Source organism: Microchirus variegatus, assembly GCF_963457635.1.
Source record: "Microchirus variegatus genome assembly, chromosome: 23".
NCBI classification, from domain to species: domain Eukaryota; kingdom Metazoa; phylum Chordata; class Actinopteri; order Pleuronectiformes; family Soleidae; genus Microchirus; species Microchirus variegatus.
Genome location: NC_139824.1, coordinates 3,037,283 through 3,062,928, shown reverse-complemented (window position 1 = coordinate 3,062,928; position 25,646 = coordinate 3,037,283). Strand labels below are relative to the sequence as shown.

Here is a 25,646-nt window from a genome sequence, read left to right as displayed (position 1 = left end):
GAGTGAGTGTCAGCGTGAACGAGATTAATGTCCTCAGCCACAGTTCAGTTCTCTGTCTCAATTCGTTCGTTCGCGAATCATGACTGAGTCAGTGACTGACAGCGGGAACAAATCACAGCAGCACGGCAGACACAGTTCTTCTTACTAGTCACTCCCTCCCCGCCCAGCGCACGTTGGCTGGCGTCGTTTGCTGAAAATTCACGAGTGAGTGACGGCGTCAGCGAACAACTTCATGAGTGATTCACTGAACGCGGCAGTTCCACTCCCGGCCGCCACGATCGCTGCTGAGCTCAACTGAACTAACAAAGGTACGAATCAGTTCATGAAGTGATCCCAGTCAGTTCGTTCACTTAAATGATTCGTTCGAAAGAACCACTCACAACCACTCACTCACACTCTCACACCTACGGTCAATTTAGAGTGACCAATTCACCTAATCCCCATATCGCATATTTTTGGACTGTGGAAGGAAGCCAGAAAACCCGGAGAAAACCCCCACACACATGGGGAGAACATGCAAACTCCTTGCAGAAAGGCCCTTGTTACCAAGTTGTCCCAAACGGGCCCCGAACCCAGGTCTTCTTGCTGCAAAGGCAAGAGTGCTAACCACTACACCAACCGTGGGCCCCATGAACATACATACATACAAACTAAAAAGGTTTTTTGTCAGATGTAAAATAGTTTATTGTATATTTGTAAATACATGATTGTTTTGCCATCAAAAGCCCTTTGAGTGTTGCATTTGTTGTTTTATAGAAGGAAAACTCTGTTCAGATGTTTGAGGTGTCACTAAAGCAGAAAATATTAGCCTCAAAGTCACTGATTTGCTTGACATGATTCCCTAACTTTTTGTGAGTCGTGTATATTTGTGCAAAAAAAAAAAAATAATAATAAAAAAATACTTATCTAAAACTAACCAAGTCGTTTTCAGAGATTCAACAAATAAGCCACAGCCTCATCTCTATGATTTAAACCTTAACCCTGCAAGATTTATGTGCATGCTCCATGTCATCTTACAGACCCGGCATATATACTACAGGCTTTTAAATTGTTTTAGAGGGTTCGTGGGTATGAAGACATTTCTTGAAACAATGCCGTTTACAAAAAATTGTACAGGGAAAGTTCAGTTTCCATGTTCACGCTCCTCCCTCTCCTTCCCCGTCATAATTATCCTCCAGTTTGTGCCTGTGATCCTGTGCTCCTCTCCTCCTGGCTATGGGTGAGTCCACTCCCTGGGCCCCTCCATTTTGGCCCCTTTCTTCCCAGTCCATCTCTTCTTCCACATGCTCTTTGTCCTCTCTCTCCAGTTCCTCCTCACTTTTCTCAGAGTCTGACTCATCCGAGTTGTCGTCTTCCAGGTAGCGGTAACCTTTGACCTGGAAACACAAACGGCAAGTTATGATTAAATTTAAAGCAGAACCAGGGTTTTAGCCTAATTTAACAGCTTCAGGGTCACTGTGGTGTTTAAATGTCTTGTGGGGAGATTGGGGGCTGTCTACACTGCCTCCTACAGTCTGTTAGCAGAAATAAGATCAGGACAGACAACCCACAGTCCTCAGAATCAGATCTCACGAGAAACATGAATTCCTTCACGGTCGGGTAGCTATAAGATCAAGGCAGTGAGTCGTTGTTGCCTCCTCATGTGATAATTCTCTGCTGCTGCGACTGGTTACCTTGTGTCGTGGTCGAGGGATACGAGGCAGTCTTGGACGCACATCCCTGGCCAGCCGACGCTCCATCACCCAGTAGCAGTAGCAGGACAAGAGTAAAAGAGCCATAAGGATGGAGAGTTTGGCCTAAAAAGATGCAAATGGTTGTCGTTATTGTTATTTTCTTCTGTACAAAAAACATACACTTAAAAAGTCCAATGTGTAACGTCTAAAGCTTTACTTCTACGCATACGCATGAAGCACTGAAGCACGGACTTGTGCAGATGCTGCAAAGTGCACAAAGAGCATCAAAAACCTCCAAACCACATACAAGAAAGTAGACTGTATAAAAAGCAAGTCAACAGTCTGACAATCTCTAGAGTTATTACTGGGAAAAATACTAACTCACTCTGGCATTATAGAGTGAGTTACTAGGATTGGCTCCAGCAGCCCTAACATACTAACTTATCATATATCTAGTTTCTGTCAATAAACCCTGCTAAACGTTACACACTGGACCTTAAATGCTGTCAAACACACAGTCCTATACTGTACCCTCATAGGCAGGGAGGACCACAGGTAGACGACGAAGATAGCGATGGCCTGACACCAGTGATAGATGGTGTACACAAAGTCCAGGCGTTCTTTTTCCTCAGCATACAGAATACCAAGCAGAGCTGACGCGCACAGAAAAAACACACAAACAGAGGAGTTCATGCTAACACACACGTCATGTATGTTCATACAGTACGTACAAACATGACTCACTGCTGATGCCCGTCTTGTTCAAGGCAGTGCCGAGACCCCACAGCATGGAAATGACCAGCAGAGGGCCCAGATACTCCGAATACGACTCCTTCTCTTCCTGGCGCTGTAGAGAGAAAACCTGGAGGGCCACCAGCAACACAAAGTGCACAAAAGCGCCGCTCATCAGACACAGCCAGCGTGGGAGGCGTAGGATGCAGAGGGAGAGCGAGGAGAAGATTGAGCTGGAGAGGCCGTAGACGACGACAAGGAGCCACAGCTTATCCAGGCCCAAAATACAGACACCATAGGACTATACAGAGAGAAATGAGATGAAAATCACATTAAACTGCTTTGTTTGAATCCAGTGTTTACCATTTAGAAAAACACACACAAAAGTTATGAAAGTTAAAGGTCCAGTGTGTAAAAATGAGTGCAGACTGTAGCAAATGTTACAAAAGTGTGTTACGCTTAACTCACACTATGTGATTCTGCCACCTTACCTGCTCAGCTGGAGAAATATGGAATTAGATATGTGTCAATATTTTTCAAACAACACTTTTCACATAGCAAGCAACACTTTTTCAGAAGCAAAAAAAAAATATTGATTTAATCACTCAGAAATATATAATTTTATTGTTACTTCCGCCAAGGATGTCATGTTTTCGCCAGAGTTTGTTTGTCTGTCTGTGTTAGTTAGGAAATGTCTGGAATGGGACCAGGAACAAGTGATTACATTTTGGGTGTGATTGGCGGAGGTCTGTGCTCTCCGAGTCCTTTCCTAGTTTGAAAATCCATTTGTTCTTTGTGCTTTGCGCTCCCGATATGTTCTTTGTGCAGTGGGTGAGGCAGCCAGCAGCGGGTGACACACAGACTGAACTGATCACTCAATATATATACGGTTCATATGTTTAAAACACATAAACAGTGGGAGAAATAGTGGGTGTGAGTCGATATATTTATTAAAATGGAAAGGTTCTTTTAATCTCATAAATCTGCAACAGTATTTTCTTGTGTATTTGACAGCCCGTGACCACTTCCAGTCCATAGAGCTGTCACTCAAATCTGCAATCAGCAGACAGCTTCCTAAGGCCTGCACGCAAACAAAAAACCACGGCACAAAGAACATATCAGGGAACGCAAAGAACAATTTGCGTGTATTTTCAAACAATAAAATAATATATTTTTGAATTATAATTTGTTTTGCTTCTGAAAATATCAACTTGACTTCTTTCTTGCACAAAATTCAAGCACTTTCAATAATCAGGGACCCATGTTAACCCCCGAAAATCAGACTCTGATTGAACTGAACACCTTTCTAAATGTCAAACACTGGACCTTTCAAGAACTAAAAGCACAGTACCAGAGAGAATCCAGTGATGACAAACATTATTTCAAAGCCACTGTAGATGAAAAAGGGGCAGAGCAGTCGCAGCCTGTAATCTCTCAGGTGTTTAAAAGGCAGCTGGAAGATGTTTCCCCAGCCAATGCTCCGGAGGTCGATCTCTTCTGTTGGTCGGTAGGCGGCGCCGCACAAGACAAGAAACTGTGAGAAGCATCAGAAAACAATCTGTTTATTTTGAATTATTTTAACTGGCCACTGTCCTTTGGTCATGTTTTTCTGTAGAGTAATCTAAAAAAAAACAGGATCAATATCACTGAGCGCAAAATTAAAATTCATTTTTCATTACATACACAATCTGGCCACAGTATTAGGTTCATCTGTTCAACTGCTTTGTAATGCAAATACTGTATTAATCAGCAACTCATTTTGGCATGTAGACACAATAATAAACTTTATTTATATAGCACTTTGCTTAACAATGTTACAAAGTGCATAACAGTCCAATCAAGCCCAAACAAATATTTCAGGGCATTTTGACTGGTAAGGCAAGTGCAGTGACCACGGGATCCTGTTGTTTTAACTATTTGATTACGTCATTACAGTCCATGTTGGTCAATTGTCCAAATACTTGCCCATATAGTGTATGTATTGCCACTGAAAGGTGCAGTGTTAAGTTTCTGTTCAAAAGGGTGTGCAGTGTTCAGGTTTACTCATGTGAGTGTGGCTGGGACCTTACAATGACCATGGCCAGGAAGGCAAAACCCATGAGGATACTCTCCACCTGGATGAGCAGCATGGAACGGGGCAGTCTGCGTAGCACAGTGTTGTTGAAGCCAGGGATCAAACCACTGACCGCTGCACCTGAGAGACGAAGAGGAGGGTTGAAACATGATAACAGGGGTGATGAGAAGGGGACAAAACAGCAAACGGCAGGGGGCAGGCCCGCCAGGCTAATAATGCACTGGGGGAAACCCTGTGTGTGCATGTACATATATATATATATATATATATATATATATATATATATATATATATTGCAACGGTATTTGGTATTTTACCGAACCGTTCGGTACACCCTGTTCGGTTCAAAGTTTGGGCACCCCTATACATTTTCATGATTTTCCTTTATAAATCATTGGTTGTTTGAATTAGAAATTTCAGTTAAATATATCATATAGGAGACAAACACAGAGATATTTGAGAAGTGAAATAAAGCTTATATGATTTACAGAAAGTGTGCAAGAATTATTAAACAAAATAAGGCATGTGCATAAGTTTAGGAAAAGAAAAGAAAGAAAACTTTTGTGCATTCTCCTTTTGCAGAAACAGCCTCTAAACGCTTCCTATAGCTTCTAATTAGTACTCTTCCATACAGCATCTTCTTGTGTAAAGTGCACTGAATAGTTGAACGATGCACAGTGACACCATCTGCAGCAAGATGATGTTGTAGGTCTTTGGAGCTGGTCTGTGGGTTGACTGTGACTGTTCTCACTATCCTTCACCTCTGCTTATCTGAGATTTTTCTTGGTCTGCCACTTCGGGCCTTAAAGGTCACATAAAGTGGTCCTGTTGCACATAAAATTTATGTGCAACAGGACCACTCTATGTGATATATGTAAGTAGACCTCCATAACTAACATTTAATGTTAGTTATGGAGGTCTACTTATATATATTAACTTGTTTTTATGGTCAAAAACCTCCTAGTTGCTGTAAACAAGCCGATTGAAATCCTCTTTTGTAACGCTTTTCGTCAGCCCGATGTTTCAGAGTGAACTTTCACCCCCAGAAGACAGAGGCTTGTGATTGGCCAGTACTATTCAGCACACCAGCTCTCAGTAGCACAGCTCCCCCCTCTGGAACGGTGGAATGCACTGCTACTCATTATCAAAACATTGTTTTAACAGTGTTTAAAAATAGCTTCTTCACGACTCCCCGCCGCAGTCCCTTTTATGACTTTGACCTGGAGTCAGACCCAGAGTCAGAAGACACTGTTGCTCGTGAAACACCTCCACAACGGACGTTATTCTTCTTCTGCGGTTCAATGTACGCAACCGGATGAGCAGGAGGATCTGCTGTTCCGGAGAACCGGTGTTTACGTAACTATTACAGGATTTTTCAGAGATCTCGTTGAGCCCCGAGATTACAATAAAACACAGCGTTCTCAGCAATGGCTGAACTGTTTGTTTAGAACCTTCAGGGCTTCATAAACAAGGTAATGACGCAGATACACACCAAAAAAACAGCATTAATAGGAACTTCCGGTCGAGTTCCGCTTTAACTAGAACTGTGCCTGTGGTCTTCCAATTCCTCACAATGTTCCTCACAGTTGAAACTGAGAGCTTAAATCTCTCAGATCGCTTTCTGTATCCTTTCTCTAAACCATGATGTTGAACAATCATTGTTTTCCGGTCATGTGAGAGTTGTTTTAAGGCTCCCATGTTGCCACTCTTCAGAGAAGATGCAAAGAGGAGAAACATTTCCAAATGGCCTCCTTAAAGGGGAAGTAAGTAGTTTATAGTGACATCTAGAGGAGAGGCGGAAATTTACAACAACAAACTGCTCCTCTGCTCACCCCCTCCCTTCCCTGAGTGCTACTGTATCCTCAGCCAGTCAAATGTCGTCAGCAGAAGAGGTTCTAGTATTTATTCCGACAACGAGAGGGAGGGGGAGAGGACGAGGACGAGGGACAGCTCTTCGTGGCCGCGGTAGAGCTGTCAGAAGCCGGCGAGAGAGAGGGCGAGCTACTGCGGCCATAGCAGACGAAGCGGAGAGAGTGGAGGCTGGACTTCCGCTACAAGTAAAGCGACGCTTGATTTGTTCTCTCGCGTTTGTCCTTACAGGCTCCCGTAGAAACATGGCGTCCTGCTGCTAACAGTGGCAATGCAACAGCGGCCCGTGACCATGTTATTTTACATGACTTTTTGAAACACTACGAAAATGAATCAAAAACTACTATACAGCGACTAGACAATGCAGGAGCACATAATATGTATACAAAAGTGGATTTTGGGTTTTATAAACCCATAAATACTACACAGTGTCCCTTTAAATACCCTTTCTCATGATTGGATTCACCTGTGTATGGAGGTCAAAGGTCACTGAGGTTACCAAACCAATTTTGAGTTCCAATAATTAGTGCTAAAGGTATTGAAATCAATAAAATGACAAAGGTGCCTGAATGTATGCACATGCCTTATTGTGTTTAAATAATTCTTGCTCACTTTCTGTAAATCATATAAACTTTATTTCACTTCTCATATATCACTGTGTTTGTCTCCTATATGATATATTTAACTGAAATTTCTTCCAAACAACAACAAGGAAAATCAAGAAAACATGGGTGCCCAAACTTTTGTATACCACTGTATATGTTGTTTAAAATGATGTATATTAATGCATAATGTTACAGTCCCAGTCTGGTATGACCTGTGGATTATGGTGGCTAATATATGAGCAAACATTGGATCAACACTGCTGCAGAGGTGATATTATGCAGCAATAAGCTTACCTAAATTGATAACCAAAAAGTAATAAAGAAATAAATGAATTACTGGAGATAAGGTGACTTTACCACAGACTTTGACGTTGCTGAGAATGTGCTTGTTTTCATTCAGGTTAGTGTCGTTAAGGACGAACCGCATGGGGAACTCGGCAAAGACAAAACTCAGCTGATGAGGAGAGAGAAGAATAGAATCACTGTGTTTGTTTTTATATTATACAATAAGGAGAATAAAAAAAGATGGCTGAGTGGAGACTCACTTGAAAGATGATGTGAAAGACTGACTGGAAGACAATGATGTAACGATGACAAACTCCTTTAGGGAGCTTCTTCTGCTCCTGCACATGCTCTTCCTTGTAGTTGACATACTCGTAATACTGCTGCGCCATCCTGCATGATTCACATTCATTAAAAAAAAAATAAAAAAAAAAATAAATAAATAAAAACACACTTGACATAATCTGAATGTATAATCAGGTGTTTGTTTAATCTTAATTTAAATCAATGTTTTCTCATCTTGAGATTATGAGGGTAATTCAAAAAGTTTCTCAGCCTTTGAGTGCGAGGGCCCTCCGGCAGCCATTTTGTGTATGTTATTGCCACTTTCTTTGCAGACTTTGCCTGAAGAACTGATCATTTTGACATAATTATTATGAATAAACACTTGCACTTGAGGATAATCTGGAAGCTCAAGATGTGATTTGACCTAATTCCACAAAGAGAGTCAAGAACTCTGTTTCAATGGAAAAAGGAATGTATTGAATAGCCTCGCTTGATTTATAATGGCAGTAATATATTTTTCTGAAGAGTTAAGGCTTTTAGTCACTAGTTTCAGCCCTTCTTCAACATGGTGTCAATTTAGTAATTTATGTTGCCATTTAGAGGAAAATGGATGATAAAATTCAGCATATATGAGTGGACACCAGCGTGACTGACAGCTCATATCTTCCAGTGGGAGCCTGGTTGCAGGTGACACGTGGGAATTAAGATTAATGTGGGTGTCAAAATCGGTTACCACTAGGTGAAGACAAGAACGTTGGCTACTTTCAATGTGGCTGAGATCAAACATCCGTTAGAAAAGACCCAATGAGTAATGCTATCACCTGATGGTTATAGCTTACCTATGTGTAAGGTGACATGGTTTATTTTGGTCACTGCATTACAGGTTTCATGTGAAGGTAAAGACAGTGAGAGTGACACAACTCATCTACAGTATCTGTTATGATCCCAGCAAACGTTGCTGTTCCAACCTTCAACATCTTCTGTGTGCTGCGACATCGTGAGGGTCGAGAAACACCTTCACTCAGCCATACTTTCTTACCTAGTGACATAATTTCCCAAAGAGGCCCAGAACGGCACGATGACCACGCCGATGGCTACGGCTGAAGGAACCAGTGTGTAGTAACGCTCCCAGTAATTAGTTGAGACAAAGAGAGCGTAGATTCCTGAAGCCAGGAACATCATCCACTTAGTACCTAAAAACCTGAAAAAAGATGCATATGGAGAGTGTACTAGTCAAACGAAGACATCCAGACTAAGAGGAAATGTATATATAATGTAATAATGGTTATATGGTATATTAATGTTTCGAAAACCATGCGCAAATCTTTGGGACTACAGTTGAAACGATTCTGACAGGTGTGATTAGCAAAGGACAAAAAAAAGGAAATATACGGTGCACCTACCATGACGCGAGGGCATTGTATTGTTTCAGAAATTAAAATAAAGTGCAGTAGCCTACATGGAAGAGAGTTAAACCATGTTAAAAACGAGACCGATTCCATAATATCCGCGCGGGTTTCTCGCAGATATAAAAATGTAAATGCTCTTTCACTACTTTCATGTTGGCAGAGATGGCCTCAGTGCCACAATTTCCATCTTGAAGTGAAAGTGGTCGTCAAAGAATCACTGCTAGAGATGTCTTTTCAGTGTTTAATGAAATGTACTGATTAGTTTTAGAATCAATCTGTCAATTATTTTCTGGATTAATCGAATATTTTTTGTCCATAAAATATAGTTAAAATGTTGATCAGTGTTTTAGCTAAACAATCACAAAGCTTGTATTAATTGTTTAAAAAAAAAAAAAATCAGAAAAAATTATTTATAATATATAGTACTGGGCACTTTACGGCGTTAACGTTAACGCATGACGCATTTCCATGGCAACTGACCAGAAAAAGACGCACGTGACGTCATGTTTACGTGACTCCAGATTGTTAAAATGAGTCTCTAAAGTAACGCTAAACTTTAAAAACAAAGGCACACATACGCAGAACACAGGTACGCTGGTTATTTGTAGCGCTGCTCTTTTCCTTAAATAAACAGACCACTCTAGTTCCACTGTAGGATCGCTAAACGACGGGGTGCCTGGACTCCAGTGCCGCAGCACGAAAAATGATTTTAACAATCGGGAGAAAAGTAAACATGACGTTACGGAAGTCTTTTTCCGGTCAGTCATCATGGAAACTCATCATGCATTATGACAGCCCCGGACGACCCATAAACATGCGTCGGCCCACCGGGAATTGCCCAGTACGGCCAAAAAATCACACCCCTGATTATATAACATTTTCAGAATCAGAATTAGAAATATTGTATTGATATCTGGGGGACTTAAATATATTAAAATGTCTCTTATATGATAAGAGTGTTCTCCATCACATCAGTGTATACTTCGCATTCTTGTGCTCATTGCAAGGAACACGACTGTTCTGGCTACGACCACTGCCCCCTGCTGTACAACAATGGCATGAAAGGATAAAGGAGATGTATTCACTGAAGAAAATAGCCCCATAATAGAACATTTAAAGCTCCAGTGCAGAAATTATATTACCCCATAGAGGAATTCCGAGTAGTGCCAGTGTCTGAACATGACATGTCTCAATGCAGGTATGTACTGTATGGCATTAGTATGGCATGTACACATATGCCATACTACTATTTATGTATAATATACTGAGCTACATACAGTTGCTTGGAGTTGCATGGCAAATGAACAGCAGCAGCTTTGATTGACACATGCAGCCAGTTTGGTCAGGCAGTGGTATTTATGCAGCTTCTAACTTACACTTCTAACATACACCTCTAGGTGCTTTCTTCAGTTACCTTAGTAAATAACTGTAGCTATTGGCCAGGAGCAGATGTCATCAGCCTTCACAAAGTGTTTCAAGCCTCAACCATTAGTTAGTGGCCAGCTCACTTCCCAACTTCCCTCCCGCTTAAGGCTTAAGCCTTTAGAGCCCTCTGCGTCGACGCAGAGCCTGTCGAAGAGCCTCTGCGTCGTCTCCGACTGCACAAAATATGTTTTAAGTGTCCGTCACTCCGTCAAGGGACAACGGAGACGGCAAGAGCTGCGATTGGTCCTCAGGACAGGCCGAGCGAAGCTGCTCTGTGCCGGCTCACAGTGCGCACCGAGCGTCCACAGAGGCAGAGCTGATCACCGCCGACAACGCCGCTGCCAAACTATAAATACGTCATATCTTAACACACACAGCACATGTTTAGACTCTAAACGGCGAAATTTCTCACCTCAAATTATCTTTAAACTGTGTTCCGTGACACAGAAAAGTGAGAAACGGCCACTGTTTCAACAACAACAGTCTTTCTCTCTCCGACGCCATTGCTCACTGTAGCCAGAAGCATAACAACCTTGCGCAGCGACCCCTACTGATCGGGCGGGAAAAATTGCAGCGCGTATCCGTCACCACGACGCAGAAGTATAAAGGCTTGAGGTGTCTCCGTGGTGACGCAGTCGGATAACGCATTACATCAGTCGGAGAAGTATAATGTGGCCTTTACTCCATAACCAACACGAGGCGCGTTCCGCCTCCTCCCCCATCCTGTGAGCAGCTTGTTTCTTGCCCTGTTCGTCCAGGCCCAGAGCTGACAACAACCGCCATGCTGACTTGGCTGGGAAGCCCCTGCAGCCAATCTCCACAGGGAACAGCTACGCTTGCCAGCCCTTGTCTCTACACTGCTGGACCAGGGACTGGTATTTTAGGGCCTTCCTCTCATAGGCCTCTTCACAGCCCTCCTACTATGGCAGAGTTAGCTTGACCAAAATGATCTTCCGATCTTTGGTTGACCACAGCACAATGTCCAGCAGGAGGGTTGTGTGCACCACCCCTGGAAACTGCAGTCTCCTTCCGACATCTACGCTCATGTGCCAAAAGCTTGCAGCCTGTAGAAGGCTGGGCTTCGGCCTTGCGCGCATAGAGGGCTTGGCTCTTCCCTTGACGAAGGTGATTGCTCTTCTCTGGGTTGCACCAGCTGACCTCTTCTTGCACCTCTTTCTCTCTGTCCGCAGAGCTTGCAGATCGGATTCTCTCTCAGCCCCCATGTGTGCAGATGTACTGGCGAAGGAAGGGTGTCATATACAGACCGCAAGAGGAAGGAGATGTGGTATGGCTCAAGTCGCCACAGCTCTCACCATGTGACTTTACGCTTTGGCCACTTGCGCCTGGACATGGTTTTGGTACCAGCTTGCTTTACCAGGACATCATTGGAGTCTGCGAAGCTCAGTACAACCTGCACTTTGCTACCTTGTACTCCTCCACAACTGATGACGGGGGGAGCTGCAGCTGCCCAGAAAGGGTGTAAAAGGCCCACCGAGGAGAAACTTGGGGGGATCCCCAGCCATCTTAGCAGATGCGTGTTGGTCTTCCTCTCAATGCCCTCTACAACAGTCATGGGGAAACTTCTAGACTGTGAAGCGCCAGAGGAGCCTTGGCAGAAGGCCGTACTGGTACAGCCAGGTCTTAAACTTGCCAGGAAGTAAAGATTTGTCAATCTTCTTCAGGTGGAAACAGTGGGAGAAGACAGTCAGAATGTTGTGATGTAAGCAGCGGGCCCCACAGCACATGCCTGCTATGAACCCGGTGTCAACCTTACTGTGAACAGCTCTTTCCAACAAAGGCAAACCAGACAAATTTGGCATCAAGTTCGAGTAGGTACATGATTTCCGGTAGTTCGATTGTTAAAATGCATTGTGACGTGCGTTACGAAGTACCCTGTACTTAAAATATTACAGGGTAGATCTGGGGAAATCTACCCTGACAGGAGAATCTGGGGAAGATCGCTCCTAAACTGAATCAAAACAGCCCAAAGAAGCCGTCTCACAAAGGAAAAAGTGACACGGTTGATGAGGATCGCAAGTTGTCATAAAGAAGCAGCCGAACACTTCACTTCAATGAAACACCGACGCACTTATTTCCCTTATTTTAACTATTATCAGACTTGACATAATGTTTTTTTGGTTAATTCAGCAGAGTATTCACTGTTTATTTCTCATTTATAATAATTAGATTTTTGCCTGTTTAGTTTACAGCTTGTGTAATGTTTGTTTTTCAATGAATTTTTTGATTGAATTTTTTTTGTGCATTTTGTGATTTTGTGTGTCCATTTAAAAATACTGGCTTACTTATTGGCCACATGGGCCATTAAAAGAAAATTCGAGCGTAAACTCTGGTAAGCGTTTCATTTTTGGGCAGTGGCGCCCGTGCAGAGAGTAGGCTATTAAGTTGGATAACAGATCAGTGTAGGCTATTTCAATTCAATTCAATTCAATTCAATTTATTTGTATAGCGCCAAATCATAACACACATTATCTCAAGGCACTGTAAATGGACAACATAATGTAGAGCAGGGGTCTCAAACTCAAATGACCTGGGGGCCAATGCGCATCTATTGTGGTCAAGAGGGGGCCGGCCGATAGAACAAAAAGTGGGGGGAAAAAAAAAACAAGTGTTCACAATATTGCATTATGATATCACACATATACTTAATAATAATATTTATGATGCAAAATTAATGTATTAATATCAAAAACAGACATTTATTTTAAATTACATAAATAATAGTGTGGACAACTGTAATTAAAATTCGTACCAGGAGCCGTTTCGGCCACTGCCATTCGTGGCTCGGGCCCTAACAAGTGTATTTGTATATGTAATTGAATGTTGTATATGAAACATTTAAAAATAGGATAATTATGACCAAATGTTTTATTATTACTGTTATAAACACATTGCTGGCAAACATATATTATATTCTATCACCTCGCTGGCAGTTGTGCCTCAGCTACACACTGTGTTTAAAAGACAGTGAGAAAGAAGTGAGGTTGTTGGCCATGATTTCATCATAACATGATATTAAGTGGGGGCCGCATGTAATCGATTGGGGGGCCGCATGTGGCCCCTGGACCGCCAGTTTGAGACCCCTGATGTAGAGCAAAGAAACCCAACAAACCTGTGCAGGTGTCTTTCATTGTTTATAATTGCCGCACATGTGAATTCCCACCCTGCTGAGGTCCTTGAACGCACCATAGCCGTACCACTCGGCTCAGAGCAAACATCGGCTAAACGATCTCTGCAGTGTATGTGTCCATATAGCCATGAGTTATGATGTTTTACTTATGTGTTACTATGTTTATCTGAACTTTAGCGAGTTCATTTCGGCTCTATTCACCTGAGCAGGTTTGACCAATCGGATTGACCGATACTAGTGACGTTATGACGACAGACAGTAGTAAGTGTCTGGATAGAGATAAGAGCTAAATATATATTTATATTTTTTTGCTTTGATCCCTGTAAAAGTAAGAGATTATTCTTCATTTAACCACATTAGTTTAACCACATCTGTATTTAGCACTACAACCTGAGGGTCATCCGTCATTTTGACAGATTGCAATTCACACCCCTGACCACTTGGTGGCGAAGAGCATATTACAGTTATTGGCTCTTGTAGAAGAAGAAAAGTAGAAAAGAAGAAAAATGTCACGGCAGTTGAGTGTCAGAAGTTTCTTTAAAAAGCCCAATAACGATGTTGATAAAAGAGGTGAAAAAAGAGGGATAGATGCAGATGAAGATGAAGGACAAACTCAGCCCGTGGCCTCGGCGGAGCGAGGAAGCGACAGCAAGGAGGTGAGGCGGGAGTACAGAGTTCTCCTGGCTGAGGACTGTGCTGACAGCGCGTTAAAGAGCTATGGACAGGAGGCTTTGGAGCGCGTCTGTGACCTGCTCATATTTCACTATTCATTGTTCATATGTAGCTACTGGGGCCACAGTCAGATGTTTTTGTTACTGCAGAGAAAAAGTTACATATTCTTCATATTTTGCTTGATGTGTGTATCCACGGTGTGGATTATTTGTTCAGCTTTTTTGGACTGAATATTAATTAAAAATTAATTAAAATTAAATTGAATATTTATTATCATTTTAAAAATTTAAGTGACCGGTAAAAATAGCTTATGACAGGATTTTTATGACCCTGTCAGTCAAAATGGCAGACAACAATAAAGTCTAGCGCAACCTCTGCCTACAACCCTGTATAAATAAATACAGGGAAATATTGATGAATGAGTAAAAATGTACTTTATATATTTATTTTTTGCATTACTACGTTATTGAAGATATTGAGATATAGCCAAATAAGAATAGGTAAAATACATAATATTATAATGGGTTTTTTTGTTTGTTTGTTTTTTCCATTTTTGATCCATCCACCCAGGTTCTCCAGCCTTTGCCACCTTGGTCTAAAAAAAAACAGGGAAAACCCTATTGTGTGTCTTTATTTACCTGATGAGGACAGGTGTGTACAGCAGACCTATAATCGGCGTCACATTAATGCCCATTAAGATCTTACGGTCGATGTCCTCCAGGCCGAGGTTACTGTACTTGACCTCCCGGTATGTCATATCATAATGGAGGATCAGCTGCATTTGTAGGAGGCCTGTGAGACACACATACACACAATGTTAAAAGCACATGTGCAGCTCTGCTTGGCTTCTCTGCCAATCATTTCTCTTCCCACTCACCCATATACACACTGTACACAATCATGGCTCCAACACTGGCTGCAACAACATTCTTGATGACCCCCAGCCTCTTCCTCCTGTAGTACTTCCTCTCCTCCTCCTCCTCATTGTACTCTGAATGTGGACCCAAAAACTCCTCCATCTGAGAAGAAAAGGTGGTAATATGTTCCCTCACACATGAAGGAGTGTGTCATCTTTTCACCTAAGAATCACAGAGACTGCAGTTTCCTCTCAGGGCAGCTGGTTTTACCTGGCCCTGAATGTTTTCCTCTTGTCCCACATCCTGCAGTTCATTGATGTCACCATTCGGTGGTGCTGTAAAATCAGCATCACCAAGTTGTTCCTCTACATCAGTTCCCTCCATCTGGTGACAAAAAAGAAACAAGCACACTCAGTAACGTGGTCACATTTTAAGGTTCCTATAACATTAAAGGTCACATAGAGTGGTCCTGTTGCACATATATGTTAGCTATGGAGGTCTATTTACATGCATTAAGTTGTTTTTATGGTCAAAAACCTCCTAGTTGCTGTAAACGAGCCGATAGAAATCCTCTTTTCTGACGGTGTTTCACAGCCGCGAGATTTGAGACTCAAGTCTCTCAACCCGGAAGTGACATAATCAGCACACCCACTCTCAGAACTGTTTGTTTCGAAACTTCAGGGCTTCATAAACAAGGTAATGACTACACACTAAAAAACAGCGTTAATTGGAACTTCCGGTCTAGTTCCGCTTTAATGTAACAGCAGAAACAAGGTTAATCTGTTACAGCTGATAAAATGACATTTAAATGAGAACCAACCAGGTTTCTCTCCCTTTGCTCATTCTGCTTGCAAAATACAAAAAAATGCAGAATTTAAGAGCGAGTACAAACATATTTCATATCTCCTGAAAATGTCTGGTTTTAACTACACATAATATTTGGTGTCCCAAAATTGCGAGGAAAAATTGTTGTAAATGTTGTGTTAACTGCAAATCTTTGGGTCATAAAGGTTTGCCTTCATACATAATAAATCAAGTAGTTGTTTGGGCCATAAAAATGTTGAAAAATGTTCTCAGTGTTTCTCAAACCTGGAAATGATGATGTTCCCAACTGTCTTGTTTTGTCCAGAAATCAAAATGTTTCAGTTTTAATGATTTCCTTTTTACATGGAGAAAAGAAACCAAGTATTCACATTTAAGAAGCTGAAAACTAAGAAAGCTAACATCTGAAAACTCAAACCGATGAATCACTTATCAAAATAGTTGAAGATTAAATTAATAGTTGATAAATAATTGATTGATCTTTGAAGCCCTAAACACTACTACATATTGTTTTTTACATAATATACGTGATTTATGGTCAAAGTTACTCTTTAAAGACCGTTTGTATTCCCACTCTAATATGTGCAGCATTTTGTGACCTGTCAAACAGTGAACATGTTGTTCTTCAAATGTTCCACACACACAACCAAAAGACCACTTCTGTAAAAGTGATGTAACTGAATGCTCCGTCACAGTGTTTCACAGCCCTATAAGTGCAACTGTACAACATATGATGTTCTTCAAGTGTTTATGTATTATTAGTGTTTCCTATCAAATGATGTCCTCAGCTGGTCTTGTTTTGTGGATCACAAAGTAGATCAGTTTTAATGATTGACATGGAGCAAAGAAACCAGAAAATATTCACAATAAGAAGCTGAAATATCAGTTATCTTGTTTTAATTATTACAAAAAACACTTTAACGGATTAATTACTTATTTAAAAAGTTGACCATTGATGTAGTAAAGAGTAGATAATCATTACAGTCCTAATTGTGGCCTTATTTAAAATATATATATATATATTTGTATTTGTAGTCAGTGCCGGCCCAAGTCTTTAAGAGGCCACAAGCTGTATTTGATTTGGGGGCCTCCTTCCACCACCTATGGGTCTCTTGTGCTCAACTATTTTTGATACAACTGCAACACTATAAAGTGCATTAATAACATCATTGTTGTGTTATTAACTCCAAACCAGTCATTCTTATTTTGTTAAGGGCTTTTTTTTTACATTAGTAGTACAGTACTTTTCATTTGCACTTTCATAAAACTTAAAGCACTAAAATGTGGTGATACTGAACTCAAACAGAAAAACATCAAATAGAACAGCAGACATTGCATTTACTTAAAGGAAACTAGATTAAGGGCTTTAGTTTTTAAAGCTTCCCTCACACAATTGGTTTTTGTTTGTTTCTTGCTTCTCAAATGCTAATATGTTCTGGTTTATTTGTTACGTATATCATTAAAACTAGTTCATTATGGTTTGTGGACAGACAGAAAAAGTTAGAAAACATCATGTTTACAGGTTTTTCAAAAAATGTCATTATATGGTCCAAAAAAACTAATCGATTAATCAAGAAAAAAGGCCTGGGCGATATATCAATTTTATCGATTCATTTGATTTTTTTGTTCAGACGATTTTAAAAATAAATGCATCGATTATTTCTCCTCATACTACTGCGCACCAAGTGACTGCACACTGCAGGCTTTATTTAAAGCCCATTACAACAAAAGACACAAGGATCAAGCCGAACAGTGCCGAACTGTAGAACATTTAAAAATATTTAACAGTCCCAAAAACGTGGGTTAATCACCGACAATTACCAGGGAAATGTCTAAAATCTCAATATTTAACACAGTAGTCTGGTCCGCGACTGGCATCTCGCTGTATTTTAGTCCAGAGTCTGTTACGGTCATGGAGGACGTATTTAAAATAGTTTAATTAACACTGAAACACTGTGTGTGTGTGCGTGTAAAACGTCATGCATTTACACATAGTACATCATACAAATATTTGTTTTCTAGTCGTTAAAAAACTTTTTTTTATAAATAAATCGGGGGTTTTTATTTTTATGCCATATCGCCCAGCCCTACAAGCAAATACAATAAGTGTTAATATTATCACAAACGCCTGCGTTTGTCCTGCCATGTCCGCTCCTCATTTTGCGATAGTTTTAATCCGTGTCACATTCAAACACACCTTTATTTGCACTTTAATAGTCACGAAAGGAAAATCACTCACCATGTCTGTTTCTCTCCGTGGGTTCTGGTGAGGGAAACCCGTCAGTCCAGCAGAGACTGACTCTCCAACCTCTTCACTCCGACTCTCGGGAGCTTAGTCGGTTCCTCTTTCTGGTAAAAATAAAACCGAAGTTTCACGAGGGAAATGAAAGTCAGTTGTCTTCACTTCCTCGCGCAACGTTCCTCTTAAAGGTACAGGCACATTTTTAAACATGACATTACCAACCACATACTTCTATTCAAATAAGAGTGTATGGTTCACATTCATAACTACGTGTATCATTGCTGTAAAATAATAATTTATAAATAATTTGTTTCTTTTTCTAGCCATTAAAGCAAGTTTTACATTTCTTGCAAGTCTCTCAGCACTTTTGAGAAAAAAAATTGACAAACAACTCCACCTCCCTCAAAGTCCCACCCTGTCAGGGTATAATAGTGCATATTAGATGTAGTCTTGACTCAAGTCTCAAATTTGAGGACTTGACTTGGCTCATGTTTGTAAATGAAAGGGGGGGGGGGTCAAAACTTTTGGGGAAAACAACTTTTCATCACAATAACGCGATATTTCACATTTTCTCTGGGTTCTCTGGCTTCCTTAAAGTCCAGAAACATGCAAAAATGGGGATGAGGTAAATACGACACTCCAAATCTTTTTTAAAACTGCGTTCCAGGACACAGGAAAATATTTCAGGTTGATATTTGTTTTCTCTGCTGCTGTGTTCCACTCAAATGCATTCTGGGATACATGGCTTTCCCAAGTACGCTCAAGTCACCACCCGATGCATACTTGGTAAAATGGTCTGAGCGAGAACACTCGTATGAGAACCGTACTTGCTGCTCAAGTTCTTGAGAATTGCAACAGAACTTGGACTGAGGCTGATGACGTTGTCACAAAGTATGGATATTGATGGCCTAAGACTTAAAGTAGGGGCCTTGTTTTACAGGGGCCACCATCTTGTGCAGCCATGTTTCTATGGCAACGTGCAAGGACAAACCAGCCAGAGTTCACATTCAGCTTTTGGAAGTGTCGGCTTACGATTTACAAAAAGACCAACAATATCGTTTTAGGTAGACCTGTGTGTTGGCAAAAACTGGGTGATGCGATAAATATCCTTACACAGCTGATGTACTGTATGACACGATATGACAGAAATACAACATATACTGGCTTTAACCACAACTCTCCACCAGTTCAGGGCTTATGACACGAAGCACACAAGCAAATACCAGTTACTTCAGGCTGATATATAGTCAAAATCGGACTTCGATACCTTTATAAAAACACTCTGTTCATTTAAAGTACAACTTGGTTTAATTGGAGTTAATGAAAACACGGCAGCTCCTCTTCTACGCAGGTAAGTAGCTGTGTCACAGTGATTAGCTAAACAAAAAATAACATCAGTGAAAACATGGTCCACAAACATACAGCTCAAGAGTCTACAGATGTGACAGTCAGTCAACAAAAGTCCATGTGACCAGGCTTTGTGTCCAGATATAACAGTTCAAACGTTCCATGAGAAGACATTTTGGTTCAGACCATTCTGCTATACTAGACCTTTTTAACAGCAGCCATTTTGACTGGTGTGATCATTCATGTTCATGATTTCCTTGTCAATGTGTCTGCTGTGAAAAAGGCCCATTACTTTACTATATGTCCCAATCCAAGGTTTAGAAGGTACAGTGGTATTGGTGAAGTTGCATGTTGTGGCTGAATATGCCTTCACATCATCCTTCACTGTGTAGCCTCCGGTTAGCATCAGAGTTTCTGAGACAGAAATCTGAAGGTAATGAAAAACAACTAATTCAATCAATAAAATGAAGTTGTTTTTTTCCTTTTACATACCGTGGACCTTAAAACAGAAGTAACACCAAGTCCGCTTTAGAGGCGGCTTGTACAAATATGTACCTGTACCTGGATATGCTTTGGTGTGACCGTGTGATGAGGGAACATGTTTACAGTCTAAAGGGTGAAATGAGGTCAAAGACTTGACATTTTAAAATCAGTGGTTTGCGTTTCAAACTGTTGCATGATCTAGATGTTTGGTAACACCGCAGCAACAACAATGTATTTTAGTTTTTGCACACATGGCAGATGAAAAAAAGCAAAAAGTATGACTTAAATATAACATAACATGTCCTGGTTTTTCTTTAATTCCAGTCTTTCTTAGGTAACTGCTCGAGCACCAAGCTCTCGGCTGTAGAACAGATCAAACTGATCCAGAGAAGCAGTTTTAAGATGTAAAGCCGACCCACCAGGTGTTCCAGTGTGTCGTCCGTCCCCGTCTGCAGTTCCCTTCACATTTATTTTCATTTATTTTGGAAGTTTCCCCATCATTTACAATAAAACCCCCAGTTTGTACTGTTACAGTGACAAACATGCAAACTCCAGCCCATAACATGTTGTAACCCCCCATTCCCTCCACATCATCTCCTTCATCAGCGTCTCTATCCACTCCCGACAGCTGCTTTCCTCATCATCTCCTCGTCCTGGACTGAGAGCTCTGTCAGTTTGCGTCCCAGCCTCTCGTGGAGGTCCAGGTATTTGGCTACGCAGCGGTCCAGGCACACAGACTCTCCCTTCGTCAGCTCTGCTTCCTTGTAATGAGGCGGTACACACTTCCTGTGGCAGGCGTTGGTCATTCTGGGAGAGAAGGGAAAGCAGGTAGGTGTTAGTCATAGTCATCATTATGACTCGACAAATGTCGGGGACATTAATGGTGCCTGGATAGTCTTTTACTTTTAACTGCACACTGGTTTTTCTATATTTTGTGTTCCAAACTGATGCAATTGCCATTTCTATTAACAAAGTATGTTGTTTTTACTGTTAAAACCTCAAACTATATGTCATTAAAGCATAAAGATTACTACTCTCATGACAATGGCACAGAACTTATTCATACATTGTTAATTTACCAGTTTTTACCTTCAACAAAGAGGTGATGTAATCTGGTAGCAACAGTTTCTGATTTAGATTGATCCGTCAAGCAAACGGTTCAACATAGACTTAGACCACCCATCATAAAAATTAGAATAGAAAACATGAATATTTTAGAAATCTACCAAACACTTGTTTAAAAAAATGTTATTGTAATTTATCTTGTCACTTTTTATACCTACATTTCAGCCGGCTCACTGGGAAATTTATCAATCATAACATTCAGCAAGAAAATAAATATTAACCTTTACAGAAAGAGAAAGTGTTTGTTTCTGTGCACTGTATGTGATTAACAGAACGATAGCTGAATGAATAAAACTGACGGATTAATTGATTTATGAAAATAACAGTTAGTTGCAGCCCTATACTCCGATTAGATTAGTTAGTTAGATACAATATAATTCTGACTAATCACAAATCCAATTCCATCTTTAAATCCCTGGGAATAGTCATACTTTTAGTTCAGGATATCTTCAATTTAATCCGGTTTAATATATCTTAAAATATTTCATGCATATTGACAAACAACAAAAACAAGATCTGCTAATGAGACTCATGACTAAAATATTAAGCTTTTTTTGACACAAAGACATTTTGACATCTACATCTGCTGTGACCCCAGTATGAAATACATTATGCTAATTTCAGTACAGAAGAGACTAAATGACCTCTACAGTTGGGCAAAATGCAATAAAAAAAAGAACGACATATATATATTATAAATGCATTTCTCACATATCTTCAATGACATATTCAACAAGATGTCTAATTATGATTCAGGTTTAGTCAGAATTAAAATGTAGGTCATCTCAAACAAGGCAATCAGAGATGGCAGACTTCACCCCATTCACGCAACAAAACTATGGCGCCCTCGGTTGGTCATAATGGCAAGTGCATGTGTGGAAGAACAGAAACACACAGAGCCACCAAAAGTCATCAAGTAGTGAGCTACAATATAATTAAAGATAAACTGGCTTTCCCCATATACATGAATGGGACATCAGTTATCCTCGGCAGAGATCATATCATTTTCACAGCAGCTATTTTGACAAGTCACAGTAGGAAAATGTAAATTAACAATGGTTGAATTCCTATAGGGCTTGGGCGTCGTGACGTCATTAGTTGGCATGGCCGCCATGTTGGATGCGTCCTTTAGTCAGACCACTCATGGATGTATTATATGAACTGGATAGAGCTCCGCCCCTTCGCTTCCATTCATTCCTATGAACCTGCTCACCCAGCGCATATGCCAAAAAAGTTTTTGACTTCCGCGTTTATTTCCGGGTTATGGGGCCCATAGAGCATGCGCAGTAGTGTCACTACATAATGCCTCTCAGCTATGTGAACAAGCCGTCTGTGTTATCCACTTACTCGGTGCGTACATGAACAGCGAAAGGCATGATGGGAGTACGCTAATGACGTGCACTAGCGGATTTCATGAATACAGACTTCACGTTAACTTCGGCTTTAGTTTATATGTGTTACAGGAATAATGTTTTTGTCTGATTTCCCTTATATAATTTAGGGATGGGGCCGATCCGATCCAGTATCGGTATCGGGTTCCGATACAGACGTAATTGACGGATCGGAAATCTCTATAGTTGTATCGGAAATTTCCGATCCGTCTGTGTGTGCGTCTGCTGAAATGTCTCCACAAGTGATTCCCTGACTTCTCTGCTAGCTGGCTGCAAAAAGTGGAATGGGTTTCCTGAACCGAGGCGTGTCTCGATGAGACACGGAGTAATGATGCACGACTCCGTTCAGGAAATCCATTCCACAGTTTACAGCCAGCTAGCAGGCGAGCATGATTGACCAAGAGTTAACCGGGAAGTTCAGCTCCACAACCTGCAGCCGACGTAATCCCAGCCGTCACCGTTTTAAATGCCTGCTCGCTGAGTAGAACAGTTCTGACAGCGGCATAAAAACAATGAAAATCACACTCCTCCAAGCCAGGGTTCACGTCAGGCGGTATATATGCGGTTTTTTGGATGTTGTCACGTGAATTAGGCTGGTGAAAAAATATATTACTGGCCCAAATGTCCGGTGAAATCAATGATGAATACGGAGACGGTATTTAAAAAAAAAAAAAAAAAAAAAAAACGCCGGCATCGCATTGTGTTTGGAGATTGAACATTCACAGCTCGTCTGCGACTCCGTTTGTGTGTGCGCTGCTCTGCGCTCACTGTGTGTGTGTGTGTGTGTGTGTGTGTGTCGCCAGGGTTCTGTAAAGTCGCTGTAAACGTTGTAAGTCGTACATATCATACTTGCCTGTATAAAGGAGTTTATTAAAGCCCAATAATCAAAATAATATTAAAGCAAACAGTGCATCCATATCGGAATAGTATCGGAGTATCGGCAGCTATCTAAAGTCAGGTATCGGGATCGGAAGTGATAAAAGGTGGATCAGTGCATCCCTTATATAATTGTATAATTATTATTAGGAATAATAACAACGTGTTAAAGTAGTTTTATAACTCCTGATTCTTTCACTCAACCCGTTTATATTCAACTATAATTCGCGTGTTCATCACATTTAACACTAACTTCATGAACCGATAGTAACGATAAGACAAACAGCCTCCCCGGGAATCAGTGGTGAAGTGACCGCAGGTCTCAGGTCATCACACGGTCACAGCTCCACAGTCCACACCGTCATCAGTGTCTCGATGTCCGGGACTGAACACAGTGATAAAGTGCAGCATGTCAGTCTCCTCTCCTCAATGAATCCACACAGCAGCTCGTTAATACATCGATAATACGTTTTAAAATAAATGCTAATGAGCGACGAATAAATAACTAAAACCTGCTTTGTCATAATATTTTAAAAATGTTAACGAAACCCCCTCATTGTCTTCATTTATTCACATTTCTCATAAAGTTTTCATGTCGTACGTTCACTGACAGCAGCTCTGTTCCCGAGACACCACATGACCGCGCTTGGCTGTGCTCGTACACAGCTGTGACGTCACTCTGGGAAATAAGATTTGTCTGGGCTTTTTATGGCCTTTAGGAATGTTTTTCAAATATGAAACTCCATGAATTAAAAATATAGAATATAAAGATTTATAAAAGCCCGTGTCCATGTCTCGAGGTGTCCTGTGGACACTTTTACAGGCGTCTCTTTTACTATTGCGATCAATGGGAAAATTGCTTTTTGGGCCCCATGGGATTTCTTGTTGCAGTACCCACAGTGGCCACCATGGGACCACTGCATCGAAAATTGATTAACTTAACCGCTTTAGAGTGTGTAACTGATAACTGTGGGATTCTTGACAAACGGTTACCTGGGGATTTGGTGTTGGCTGATCGCGGCTTGGATATGCTACAGGACAGTGTGGGACTTATGTGTGCCGAGGTAAAGATCCCTGCTTTCACAAGGACGCTGTCAGCTGGATGCAAGCGTTTTTCCCACTTTCAGCGATTCATTTCCTGCTAAAGCGTATCATAATATTTGCAGTACAATGACTCGATTACGGATGAGACACATATCCAGGTTAGCTAGTAAAACATTCTTGGTAATTGTGTAATCTCGTTTGACTGGTAGCATCAATGAGAGGCAGCTACACGGTTAGCAGTAGCTCCACTTACCGGTTGTACATGTCGGCCATCATCTCCACCTCCAGCTCCGCCGCCAGCTGCTGTGCCTTCATGGGATCCATGTCCGCGCTTCGCTGATGCTCACCCCGCCTGCTGCCTCACACCCAGTCCGTCCCGGTGACCCTCCGCAGTGCACAAACAAGGCTACAACAACCGCCTCCGCTGTGTAACCTTCAACTCTTTCTCTGCGAGAAAACACGTGTGAAGTCAACTTCCGCTGTCCACTTCCGCTGTCAATAAAGTTGGATTTAGACGGGACATGAGATAAAAGTGCGCCATCTGACGGAAAGTGAGGGGAACTGAACCGGTTCCCCGTTTTTTTTTTTTTTTTTTTTTTTTTAATTCACAAAACAAAGAGGAAATAGCTTTTTGCTTTTAAAATACACTATTAAAATATGAAATATTATGTTTGGGGAAAAGCCATGGAAACGTGGGCTTTGGTGGGACCAAAGAAAATTGCAGCTGTAAGTTATGTATTCTGTTTTTATATTAGCTTGTATATTTATCCAAGTATTCAATGTATTGTTCCCTCTCCATTATTATTTGTATCTCCTTGTTTATATTCTGAACTAACAGTGACCTCAGTACTCATTTATTATTATATATTGAAATACTATTTTATATATTAGTATGTGGTGCCATGTAAACAAATTTAACTATGGATAAAGTAACCTAAACCTGAACTGTGGATATAGCTAAGTACATGATGCATCTTTTTCTTATATTAGGAACTCATTACTCTTATTTATTTTTGATTAAATTAGTACATCTGTGGTACAAGTTAGTCAACCTAAGTTAATGGTTGATTTAATGAAATTTGAAAATATTGAACATTTAGTTATTTTCTTTATAAAAATGAATAAAACCCTGAGTAAACTAAACTAACTTTTTTAATAAACCATAATCGTGTTATTTACACGCATACAGATACAGATTTCTTTTTTTTTAAACAGTTGTTACTTAAGTGCTTTCCATCGAATTTCTCTCAAAATGTAAAATTATTAAATGTATTAACAACCTAAA

General features: G+C 40.8%; 2 protein-coding genes across 2 annotated transcripts; both read right to left on the bottom strand.

Moving 5' to 3' along the window:
- Positions 1-722: 722 nt before the first annotated feature.
- unc93b1 (unc-93 homolog B1, TLR signaling regulator) lies at positions 723-18,195 on the bottom strand. The gene is made up of 13 exons (XM_083909437.1): positions 18,093-18,195; positions 15,302-15,415; positions 15,052-15,193; positions 14,813-14,966; positions 8,560-8,721; positions 7,499-7,628; positions 7,311-7,407; positions 4,475-4,599; positions 3,757-3,939; positions 2,418-2,706; positions 2,205-2,326; positions 1,674-1,796; positions 723-1,376 (listed from the first exon to the last, which is right to left on the bottom strand). Exons 1-13 carry the CDS (start codon positions 18,093-18,095, stop codon positions 1,137-1,139), a joined length of 1,884 nt encoding a protein of 627 aa, XP_083765563.1. The 5' UTR covers positions 18,096-18,195; the 3' UTR covers positions 723-1,136.
- A 1,245-nt stretch (positions 18,196-19,440) lies between these two features.
- On the bottom strand, positions 19,441-24,772 carry timm10 (translocase of inner mitochondrial membrane 10 homolog (yeast)). The gene is made up of 2 exons (XM_083909596.1): positions 24,615-24,772; positions 19,441-20,732 (listed from the first exon to the last, which is right to left on the bottom strand). The coding sequence occupies exons 1-2, from the start codon at positions 24,683-24,685 to the stop codon at positions 20,537-20,539; spliced, it is 267 nt and encodes an 88-aa protein (XP_083765722.1). The 5' UTR covers positions 24,686-24,772; the 3' UTR covers positions 19,441-20,536.
- Between the last annotated feature and the right edge of the window lie 874 nt (positions 24,773-25,646).